General features: G+C 33.2%; 1 protein-coding gene across 3 annotated transcripts; it reads right to left on the bottom strand.

Moving 5' to 3' along the window:
- Window positions 1–414: 414 nt before the first annotated feature.
- Window positions 415–12,217, bottom strand: LOC123540738 (neo-calmodulin-like). 3 transcript variants are annotated; one of them, XM_045325986.2, is made up of 5 exons: window positions 12,079–12,217; window positions 5,733–5,815; window positions 2,657–2,806; window positions 1,433–1,678; window positions 415–854 (listed from the first exon to the last, which is right to left on the bottom strand). In XM_045325986.2, the coding sequence occupies exons 2-5, from the start codon at window positions 5,764–5,766 to the stop codon at window positions 751–753; spliced, it is 534 nt and encodes a 177-aa protein (XP_045181921.2). In that variant the 5' UTR covers window positions 5,767–5,815; window positions 12,079–12,217; the 3' UTR covers window positions 415–750. The 3 variants fall into 3 exon arrangements, with proteins under 3 accessions (XP_045181921.2, XP_045181922.2, XP_045181923.2); XM_045325987.2 differs by having other exon boundaries at window positions 12,084–12,157; XM_045325988.2 differs by lacking the exon at window positions 12,079–12,217 and adding an exon at window positions 8,798–8,897.
- Between the last annotated feature and the right edge of the window lie 566 nt (window positions 12,218–12,783).

Raw genomic sequence — 12,783 nt, 5'->3', positions numbered from 1 at the left:
TATCTTCTCTTTCGTTCCAAAACAATCATTAGGGGACAAAAAATATAGGGCGAGGGGTGCTGCAATTGTCCATTTCATAAATATTATTCCATGTGTCATTTCAATTGAGTGGGATGGGGCAAATTTTCAGCAATCCACTTTTGCCATTTTCATGCCAGATATAAGCTGTATTTATATTGACGCTTGGTTGCAAAAAGGAATGTCTGTTGATGATTTTAAGCTATGCGATTTGCTTCAAAGTTGGGTCAACGCTGTACGGTAAAATGAAAGTAAAGGAAGTATTTCCTGAAGTCTTCTTACGAAATATTAGGGTTTCCATTATGTGAACATGGTTTCTTTGCTTTATATTGTTATCTTTGGATTGCCTAAAGAACAATCTTCAAGAAAATGGTAATATCGCAAGAAGTGAAAAGCTAGAAATGCTATAATTTATTATTTTTGCATTTAGAATAGTAGCGGAGGCATTTACTACCTTCTAACCTATAATGAAGCGAAAAAGAAAAATAAATGAATGTTTATATTTTGCAATAGTTTTATCTTTTACAACCGAGTGTACTTACATCGCCTTGTGCTGAGTTGCATGTTTATCCATTGTTTCTCAGAATGGATCACTGAACCTAGGAAACATAATTATAACATGTTTTTTTTTTTCGAAATTATATAAGTCAAAAGTTTTTTAAACAGCATATATTCATTTATATATGAGCTACAGCATAGTTTTTTTTAAAGATTTCGGATCCTGTACATTCGCTACGTTGTTGATATCTGAACTTGTGACATGTTACCACGGGTATTACATTGTTGTTCCTCATCGAAAATCTCATCATATGATCGGAGCATGAACTTTACAGCCTCTGAAAGAATCAAAATGCAGACATCAATGACATTAGTAAAGTACAATCGTTGCATAGCAGAGAAAATGTTATCGTAAATTAAACTCGGCCTCATGAGAATTATGATTTATATTAAACTTCATGTTTTATTTATTGTTGTTTTTATTTTGTAGTAACTTAAAGTCTATAAAGAAGTTAAAATTAATACTGATCACACAAAGATAAACCTGAAGTGTTCGTACTTGACCTTAAACCTGCTTTTGCACAAGTATTATTTTACACGACTTTTTACATAATAAAGGACAGTGAGCTGAAAAATTGTAAATTGTCACTTCGATACATTAAACTCCTCGCACCGATCACCTCCTTAAAAGAAAGCCAACCGGAAACATTATTTTCTTATGTTCTTTTTCATTATTTCACTCGCATTAAATTTTAATCTGTGATATATGATACTTTCATATCTTTAATAACTAAATCTTATGTCAGATAAAAAAACGCTAACACAAACTCCTGATACAGAGCGGCTTTTTTTCAGTATGGGGAGCCCGTGCACTGAGCCACAAGAAGTTCGGTGTTTTTCGAAAAAAAGCACATACCGTCTACAGTAACCTTTTTATCACCATCAGCATCCATCATTTTACAAAGTTGAATTGCTTCTGAATCTGTCAAAGGTTCACCTAATGATGTCAAAGCTTTGCGGAGTTCAGCGAAGTTCAAATCGTTATTCCGATCTCTGTCAAATATTCGGAATGCTTCGCGCAACTCTATTTCAAATATCTGGGGATCTTTTAAATAATCCTTCAGAATATCCAAATATTCATTATACTGTATCTTTTCGTCACCTAAAACGAAGATATATTTATTCTAACTTTTGAAACTTCGTGGATATTTCCTAGACGAGCAGATAAAAATCGAAAATACAAAATAATTTGATTGTTTGAATTTTAATTTGGTAAAGTATTTTACCGAACAAGAACAAGTGAATGGTGGTAGAACCCGCATCCGCATCAATATCTACTCTGGAATGACATTTGGAAACATGAACCAGTTTTGGCTTCCAATTAATACTTCGCTACATGAATGCCCCCGCCCTCCCCTCTCCCCCTCGAGAAAAATTTCTTCAGACGGAAGTCTTGCAGAAACTACTAGCGGATTTTTTTTATCATTCTGTGATCATATAACATCAGGAGGCACAGGCAAACACATATCACGCTACTCTATGTACTGGTTGACTATTTTGGAAATATAGACCCTGATCTATGAAAGGTTGAAAATGCATCATTCTGCTTTTTCAAAGAAGAAGAAAAGAATTCACTTGCTTTTACACATACTGACATCCATTCGACGGTCGAATGAAAGCATACATTGAGATCTTACAATGATCCATGAAGACAAAAAGATTGGTGATGGACCTGGGAACAAAAAGATATCAAATGCCTATAAACTAAGTATCCATAAGGAATCATACGACCTTGTGTTGAGAGTGGCTGGAAAGTATTGCTTTATCCCGTTGAAGTCGTGTGACAAGATTTAAATGTCCAACCTGTATGTACAGTGTTCATGTTCCTTAAAATGAAATGAAAATGCAGGAGAGCTGCTGTAGAAATGTCGGCAGAGAAATCACCCAGTTAGTTCTATAGCACGATAGTCTCTCGGTAATAAATGACCAACACTTCTGTTCACAAAACCTTTATAGTTGAAAATGTTGATATCGGACATTAAACTAGTGGTGTTCGGAGCAAGATGGTGTAAATACTGTTAATTTGATTTTAAGAATCGGTTAATCGTATTAGAAACTTCATGTAGTATTATATACTTACAGTTCTTATCAAATCTTTTAAGAATTTTCTGGACTTCTTTTTCAGTTGGATTTTGGCCTAAAGCTCTAAGAACATTTCCAAGCTCAGCACCCGAGATATGGCCATCTCCATTCTTGTCGAATAAATCAAACACTTGCTTTTCTTTAAATTCTATAAATAGAAGAATGATTCAAGAATTCCTATTAGATTATATAAGTAATATACTAAAATTATTAACTTTTTAAAGATGTGAAAAAGCAAGTTATAAATACCTAAACAATATTATTTCTAGCGGGAAAAGACTGATTTAATAGATACATCTCAGCGGCTAACTGCATCTACATCAAGTGCTATTATTTGAAATTGAATAAGGTATGGGATCTTGTTCGTGCCACTTTAATTCTCGCCCCACCAACACGCGACAATATAAGGTCAGTAATTCGGTCCAAAATGTGCTAGGTATATTAATCCTAATTTTCTCATTTCTTGCGCAAAGTCTTGTAAGAACTAGTGCTTGAATCACACTTTTCACCTCTAGAATACGTTCTTAATAAAATGAGACAGCTTTCATGTTGATACTCCAACGATGGCAAGTTTGCATATTGAAACCGAAAGTTGGGGTTTATTGTGAGTACAAGAACAAATATGTGCCACTTTAGGGTAGCAGACCAAAAAACACTGGCATTTCCCTAGGTACCATTCGATTCCCTATTTTCTTTTCAAATTTTCGTTAATTTATGATGGAACTTTTATTAAAAAGTAAGTATAGGGAAAAGTGATGTTCTATGAAGGTACCTAAGGACGACCTGAAGTTATCGTTTTTTTTTATATGAAACGTAGAAGGATTTGAATTACTGACCAATCTATAAGAGCTGAAATAAGACTTTTCTCAGAACACATAACAATCAGTCTTGATTGTCATAAAGGTGTTGTTTATGTTATAAAATGTGTTTCCAATGCAAAATAATCATGAAATTTGACAACGTTTGAATTTTGACAATCACTGCCTATTTCTGCAGAGATTTCTGGGCCATTTTTTGTCTTTAGAATGTCACTAAATGCACAAAATGCACCCATATGTACCTAATCAATGACGAAATGAACCATATTTCGGAATCTAAGTAAAGAATAATGCAAACACATGTCCATTTTACTAAAAATCAAAGCACTGAAAGCACAGAAAGGTTGAAACCTTTCATTATGTTGTTAACAATATACAGTGCAATTTTCCCGCTTAGGTATGACTTAATCAGTAACTTACAATGTTTGAAACCATGTTTATTTTTATAATTGTATTCAACAGTAACTACAAAATCATAGTATACATAAATATGATCCCGGCGCTCCAAAACTTCGCTCATCATTTAAAGATATATCAAACAAAAGAGCCATTATGGTCCTACTGCTCACTAGAGTATCAGCCGCTATTCTCCAAGTGATTAGATCTCTAACAGTTCAACTCCAACATTATTTATGTTTACTATATCTCAATCATTTTTTCTAAGACAAATTTGAGTAAATTTCTACATCATGGCGTTCCTTCAATTCAACAAGAATTGAAATACAAATCTGGAACTTACCTAACGTTGTTACGCGTCACCTTCAAGTCCCGCTAAAATCGGGGAAAAATACGATCCACAGGGAATGTTCATGTTTATCTTGTTATTATATGTATTGAAATAGCTCTATTTAATTTTACGCATTGAGTGGTAATTATTGGAAACAAAATGTAACCTAAATGTATGCAGATGCACGACGATTGCATGTTGATTCTCAATCCTCGTACACTGCTACTCAAGGGTAATACAGCAATATATAACATCTACTACAATTATACTTACAAAAAATAGATAAACTTAAACAAATAATTTGACTCAATATTAAATCAATCGTCTAAAAATATTTAAAAAATAATATTAAATATAGGAAATAAATAATATGAGATCTATCATTATAAAGACTCTAAAAGCAAAGAAAAGTTTGAGAATAAGGGGAAGTAATTCAAAACATTTTTAATATTATTGTTTTAACTAATCTTTTCTTTAGACGAATCATAGACAGGGACAGGTAGGGAAAATCGCGTGTCTATACAAACAGATCTAACGCTGTCTTATTACTGACGAGTGCAATTGTAATTTTAAAGATAAATAAGAGAAATCTATTTTATCGGCATATTTTTTTCATGCGCTTCGGTCAGATCTGGGGTTTTCTGAAATGTTAAAACGGAACGCATTTTCACTTTTCAAATTAGCCATGATGGGTCAACAGACATAAAAGCATATTTTCTCATGATAAAATAACGCATTCTTTAACCTTATTGTATTTACATGTGTATGAAATATCAACAGACTGTAGAACAAGGTTCAGAGAACAGTTTATATCAATTACTAATCTGTCGATTAGCCTGAAAAAAATGGGTAAAAGCCTTTATGTTTCTCAGACGGCGAATTACACTGTCTTCAGTGAAAACTGTCCGGTTGATATTCTTGCATGCTCAAAAATACGGTAGTTATAGGCCTCAACCGCTTCGCGGTTTCAACTCATTACTACGGAATCCTGTTGGGGCCATTTATAATGTCGCCGTCGCGTTTGCCGTCGTTTGCGATTTCCGGGTGTCACTTTGTAATGTCGCGATGTCACTTCCCGTTGTCCTGTGTCGACCCCGCGGCGGCATTATAAATGGCCCCAACAGGATTCCGTACAGTACAGTAAAATGACCACAGGACCTAAATTAAGCCCAATAAATAAGTATGGGTGGCTTTAAATTTCTGTAAAATCTTGAGTTTTCACAATAAAACTTGTAATATGTTTTGTATTACACATTTCTTGAAAATAAAGCTAAGAAAGTTACAAATGTGATAAGAAATATATTTTTTTTAAAGTGGTAGAAAATCTATAAGTTTTATTGGCTAGTAAAGGTAAATCTGCATTTTTCACGAAAGGGAGATAATAAAAACGAAAGGTGGATAATAACAACTATAAAGAGGTATGAATTCTGATTAATTTAAAAACTGATTAAATAATGAGTCGAGAACATTTTACTCTAAAACAAATAATACTGTACCTTTAATATCTAATTAACTGATAGGTGACTTACCCTTATATTGTTCTGGGTGAATGCGTTCTTCCATTATTGAGTCTTTGCTAAGAAACCTGGTCGTTTTAATTCATCTCTTGTGCCTTAAATAATAGGAAAAAAACTTATATATTACGAAAAGTTTGTTTGATTGTGTTTGCTTTTTAACCTAACACAGACCGTAAATTATTTTATCGCATGTTTCGCGTCGTGTTAGTAAAATGAAATCATTGCGTCATTTTAGTAATGCTCTAGTGTAATAACGTTTATTTAAGGAGGTAGGTTACCTTTATATCTGTATGTGCGCATGTCCAACCGGAAGCTAACGTGACGATTTACGATGACGTTTACGACAAACTAAATGTGTTTGTATATTCATTCTTCTAAAAACAAATCATAGACCTGTCTTCGATCTGACGCTTTATGGTTTAATAATGCAGAAATAATGAATAAATTGCCGCAGAAACGCTTCAAAACAATGTTGCCTTAAAATGACGTCATTGACGTCATGACGTAACGTGTCAGTTACCGCGCAAAATAAATAGCTTTTATCTTGAAAGTACGTAATTCTGTGCATTTTCTTTATTCAAACTATTTTCAAATAACCATTATTTGCTGAAATATTTTTTAGGAGTCTTTTGCTCTGAATAATAATCAATATTTTGCTTCTTTTATGTAGTTATATTGAAATGTTATGCGGAATGTAAGAAAATGGATGATGGTAACCAATGTTATTTGGAATAGTTACTTGTTACGGCCATTTTCAAATAAAAAATCTAGCAGTTTCATTTGTAATACCTATTTTTCAGGTTCCGTTGATATTTGTTACTTATATACTAAAACTAAGATCTAAAATTGTTCAAATTTCAGTAAAAAATTGTGGTTTCTTATAATGAATTGATGTTACCATGGAAACGAAGCCCGTGACCTATGTATCTAAATGTAAAATTCAAAAGCGTTGACACTAGTCTATTTAAGAAACACAGCTTCGGCTTTTTATTTTCATTTCAACAATATCCATGAGAATAATAGTAGCATGCTGAACGATTTTTCCATGAAAAATGCCAGACGAGGGGCACTGCTGTAAGTATTCTAAGCTTAGAAATTTGTTTGAATAAATGCAGATAACACGAAAATATAACTTACGTTAGAAATAATATGTTTTAAAGCTACATCAACTAGAAAGATAATCTTATTCAATATTATTTTATAAGAAATTACGTCAAAAAGCAAGATATAAGCCATTTTAAACGTCTCTGTTGCCATGGTTACTTTAAACTTTAAGAAAAATAAGGTACCATGTATAGTGCTTGGTATTTTGCTAATAATATTACCCAAATATTCCATGTTGGTCATTAACAGAATGGCACTGAAGCGGTCGAAAACCCCTATTTTTATACATAATTGTTTAAAAATGAGAGAAAATGCGTTACCATAGAAACACGAGCCCCGCGACATATACATTTAAAGCTTATATTAGAAAGCTAACGTGCATACTAGTAAAATTATAGATTATGCGGACTTCTATGAATATCAATGAAACTAAAATACACCGAAAAGTGCTAAATATCCGTATTTTCCTTCTTCTTTCAATAAGAAATACCTTTGGAGGGTCATGTTCTTCAAACCTGGGTAAAAATTGAACTTGAAGGGACAGAGACAAACGAAACTGAGATTTTAGCAGTTGAAACTTCATATTACACGAAATACAAAAAGATGCTGCGGTTCAACTAATTTGAATTTACCCTTGTAACAAGGTAACCTACCTCCTTAATGTTCTAACACGATCCGATTCATTTTCCTATTAAACAAAGAAGGCTGGAGACAGTGATTTATTAAACAACAATTCACTGTTCTGACGTCACAACTATTACGTCATAGCGTCAAGCGGCGTATCGGCGCGCTGGAAAAGAACCCGATTGAAAACGGGCAAATATCTAATACATGCCGACAAGGTGTACTTTAAAGTCCTTGATAACGTGTTAGAATCGAAATAATATATCTTATTTAGTGATTTGCTCTTGAATAAATCACTGTTTGTCGTTCAGATGCGTAGCATTATATCACTCGGGCTACGCCCTCGTGATATAATTCCTTCGCATCTGAACTCCAAACAGTGATTTATTCAGCGACAAATCACCGATGAGATATATTATTTCTTAACTAACTGATGAAATAATTTTCCATATTGACGTACAAATTTCATATTGGGTGTGTGACGTTATTTGTGACGTAAGTTTCATGTATGTCATCGCGTTTAAAAGTTCTTCAACGACGAAGTTTTCAATTTCGCTCACTAAAAAATTGATATCATTTATATAATAACTTTAAGTGTACATGCGTATGTGATAAAAGATTCTTTTGCGGAATAACATTGCGCTCCTTAAATCGCGCAATATTTCCGCTGCAGAACTCATGCATATTTCTCGATACAAATCTTAGACTAATAACCTATAATAATTAGTGAGATATAATCCATCTCACTTACTGCATGTCACCACTCATAGTAAATGATATAACTTTGCCGATCTACTTGTACAGTGTTGTTATGAATTTTAAATTATATGCTTAAATCATGATTAAAACTGTAATGATTATCGCAATTCATAACGTTATGCAGCAAGAAATAAAATAAAATGGAACTTTATGTAGTGTACGTTTTTCTTACGTTACAAGACGTCTGACATCATATTTTTTTGCATCTGTTTCATGCGCTGAGATTAAAAAGTGTTGCAAAATGCATATCGCAACGTAATTAAGCATAAAATAAAAAGAAAATGGTTTTGTTTTTCGTGAATAATATCTCACCGTAAAGTGAGAAAATTTCACATTTTCACTCGCGCTACGCGCTCATGAAAATATTTGAAGTTTTCTCATTTTTCAGTGAGATAATTATATTCCATATTCATTCAAAACAAACAAATATCCTCTATATATAACTGACTTTAATGTCGACGTCGTTACAATAACAGAAAACGTTGGTCGAGTTTAATTTGTTTAATAAAACAGGGAAAGAAAGAAAAAAAATGTTGATGTTTTAGATATGATAGATTAGATAAAATAGCATGTTATAAAAAGTAACTTACATTTTTGCCTTTCAACATCTTTTTTGTTTTAATCATGAAATGCTCGACAAAGCATCATAAAGCCTCGCAATATTTTATTTATTTAACACGTTTAATAAATTAAATATGAACAGGCGCTTATGAAATATTTCCCAACGTTATGTGACATTTGTGTAACATTTCACTGGTGTTTGGTAATAGTTTTGACATTCCACTGGTATTTGTACATGTAAATATTTTTGAAACAACCTCAAAGTTATAGTATCTGTTTCCTTTATGAACAAGACTTTGATAAATAAAAACTTGTGCCAAACTGTCACAATATACGCTTGTCACAGCAAATCAATTATGGATTTTTTTATCGTATATGTATCATAATTATGCCCACGAAAAGGGACGTATTATAAATTCATTTATTTATTTGAGTCTCTTTTACGTGCATTCGTACTAATAGTTCGACGGATTAAAGGATCTAAACATTTTATCAATCACTAAAAATACTGTAGACATATATGAAGTCTAGTTAGTGCTTCTAACAAAGTTCATTTTTCTCATCTTTTTTTCTGAATTAAATGATTTTTTTCTAAAAAAAAATATTGAAAGGAGCACGCCTCATATTAAAATATCTAAAAGGACTATTATTTGTACGTAAACGGTTTATGTTGGGTTAAGATTCACGGCAACAAAGTTTAGCTCATATGGCGACGTTTCTAGCTTTTGATGGTAGACGAAGACCATCATCCATTAGTCAAGCTTCCACACACGAATAATTCTACACCCTAAACCTCATAGTAAAGGGCAAGTGATTTAAAGTAGGTGACCTTAGTCACTCGACCACGGAGGCCCCTAAAGTAGATACGAAGTAGTTTGGGCAGTACTTATATATTAGTCACTCGTCACGTGTCTTATTCATTCTCCTTTTCCAGAGGGTCTTTGATCCATGTGGTAAAGCATACAATAAAAATGATGGTGACATTATATCAGAGCAAAAATGTTTACAAGAACATTAAACTCTTTCAAATGCCAGCATAACATAATTATTATCATATTATGTAATTAACGAAGAAGGAACAAATTATGCGAGTATCTATATAAATAAATGTAAATCACTATGCACATCAAAGCTTACAAATAAAAGTTTTTTTTCAGGGAAGAAGTATATGTATTCACTTTTTATATATACTTGGTTTACTGTTGGGTAATATCTATCAGTTATAAAAAAAAAAGATCCATTTGATGTTCCTAAACTGAATATGCTCATTTTACATGTCAAACTCCTACGGTGTTCCGTTTGGATATCACGCTTTTTTCAGTTCTGAATCCCATACCGCGAAAGTCAAAATCACGAAACTACGACGATTGAAATTGAAACCACAATGGCATAAGTCTAAATTACGGCGGTGAAAATTCAAAACTATGATGATGAAATCGAATCCACAATGGCGTAAGTATAGATTACAGTGGTGAAAACTCGAAACTGCGATGAGGAAAATCGAAATCACAAAACTGCGATGATGAGAATCGAAATCACGAAATTCAGATGATGAAAATCGAAATCACGAAACAAAAATGATGAAAAAATGATAAAATTTCGCACTTTCACCACCGTGATTTTGATTTCCACAATGGTAGCTTCGGCTTTTCGACTTTCATCATCGTAAGGTTTCGTGTTTTTATAATAGTAGTTTCAATATTTATCATGATTGTGGTTTCGAGCATTGTGTTTGTGGAGAGTTTGTGGAGAAAAAAATAAAATGCGATGGTTCAAACGGAACACTGAAACCACCTTTTGCGAATAGAAAAAAAATATAGAGCGCAAAAGACCCAAGTTATCACTCATATATAAATAGAGAAACAATTTATTCGTTTGTTTGTTTGTTTGTTTTGGGTTTAACGCCCTTTTTCAACAGTAGTTCAGTCATGTAACGGCGGGCAGTTAACCTAACCAGTGTTCCTGGATTCTGTACCAGCACGAAAACCTGTTCTCCGCAAGTAACTGCCAACTTCCCCACATGTATTGAATCAGAGGTGGGGGACTAATGATTTCTGACACAATGTCGTTTATCAAATAGTCACGGAGAACATACGCCCCCACCAGAGGATCGAGCTCACGACCTCGGGATCCGTAGACCAACGCTCTACCTACTGCGCTAAACGGGCGGGCAACTTATTCGATAGTTATTTAGAGGTTAATACACGACAGAGCCGGGCCGGGGGGTGATAATCGGCCCGGAAAATGAATAATGGCCCGAGGGCTTTAGCCCGAGGGCCATTATGAATTCCGGGCCGATTATCACCTCCCGGCCAGGCTCTAGCGTGTATTAATGTCTTTAATACATATGTTTTGTTGCACTACTCAAGGGGAGTAGAACTACAACTCCTGTCGCTAGACTTCAATGGCTAAATAGTTTGGGGTTTTGTCTCAAAATTTGTGTTTATTCTTGCACACTTAGACAAATTAGATCTACAGAATTTCTTGTCGGTAAGGAGCTAATTAGATCTAAATTCGTAATGTAGCCTATGTATCAAACTCATCAAATGGTCCGCCATTCTAAAATGTGGAAAAACACATAATTTGAGCCAGTTCATGAAAAAAAAACTGCAATTTTATTATCAATAGCTAGATATCTAGATCTATGTTTATGAAAAGCAGTCATGACCTTATCACTGAGAAGAACCCGCAACTTCGTCGAAATTGGTGCGAATCATGCTGTTTTACAACGCATACTCGAACACTGTTGAAACTCGAAACTCTGACTCCAAAGTAAATATGTGCATGTCCTGTATTATTACTTATTTTAAGCCAAGAATTGTAATTCTGCGATAAACCACGGTTTACCGTGTAGACCAGAGACAGACCATTATGACGTCCATGATGACGTTTTATGTAGCTACTGGTTTCACGCGCACGTGTTCACCGGGCGGATTATGATTATGAGTTTTCGGCCCGGGCCGATAAGTGATAATCAGTGCGTGAAAGCAATAACCTACTGAAAACACATTCATTTTCGTTACTATATATAGTAACATATGTATTAAGCGTTAAAATTTGATGCAAACCATACTTTAATCTTACATGTGAAGTAAATCTCATGGTATGCCACTTTAAAATATTGTAATAATTTTCTCTTTATCAGCTTATACTGCACAAAGAATTTTGTACTTTATCATGCAATAACTAGACTTAAATTATATACACATCTTGATAATATTTTCTGTAACATAGATAGAGTGACCTGTATTTACAGAATAAATATTTGAAAATAAAAGCCAACATATACAGGAGATATAAGAAATTTTACCTTACTTAAAACCATAAAAAAAATCCATCCATTTAATCCACCCGAGTCCTTGATTTCAATGTGTTTACCTATAACCTTACAATATTCTTTACAGTGCAAAGGATTAAAATTCAAATATTTGAATCTATGAATATTGCCAGTGCCTTAAAATGAGTACATTTGATATTATAAGCGCGTACTTTATTCATTCTATCTTAAACTGTGACTCCTATTTATTCATATATTTTAATAATCCGTGTCTTACATTCGTATTTAAAGTTTTAATCCTATTTAATGGGGCGAAGCAAAGGTCTCAGGTGGCTATACAAGCTTTATATATATCAACGGATATTTAGACGGACTGTAAAAACATATTTTTACAATGTAAAGTATATTGTAAGATAATCATAATGCCGGGGTTCAGGAATAATGATATTGTATTACATGTATTGTTTTTGTTAAGGCAGGTTTTCTCTTATAAAGCTTACAGCAAAAGATCCAATACAATTGGGCTCTTATAAATACTTATCCAAACGTCATTTGAACATGTTTGACTATAATTATAATTAAGTCTTAATAAAGTTAATACAAATGTATTTACTTTTAAATTATATGCTCATGCTCCTTAAGAAAATATATAATTTGTAAAAATTTTAGTAGGCATTTACCAATCGTATCTAATATTATAATAATTGTAGTATTTGTTTATATATACTTGCATATTAA

Source organism: Mercenaria mercenaria, chromosome 16 (assembly GCF_021730395.1).
Source record: "Mercenaria mercenaria strain notata chromosome 16, MADL_Memer_1, whole genome shotgun sequence".
NCBI lineage: Eukaryota > Metazoa > Mollusca > Bivalvia > Venerida > Veneridae > Mercenaria > Mercenaria mercenaria.
The sequence above is the reverse complement of the archived record's forward strand: the minus strand, read 5'-3'. Positions and strand labels throughout refer to the sequence as shown.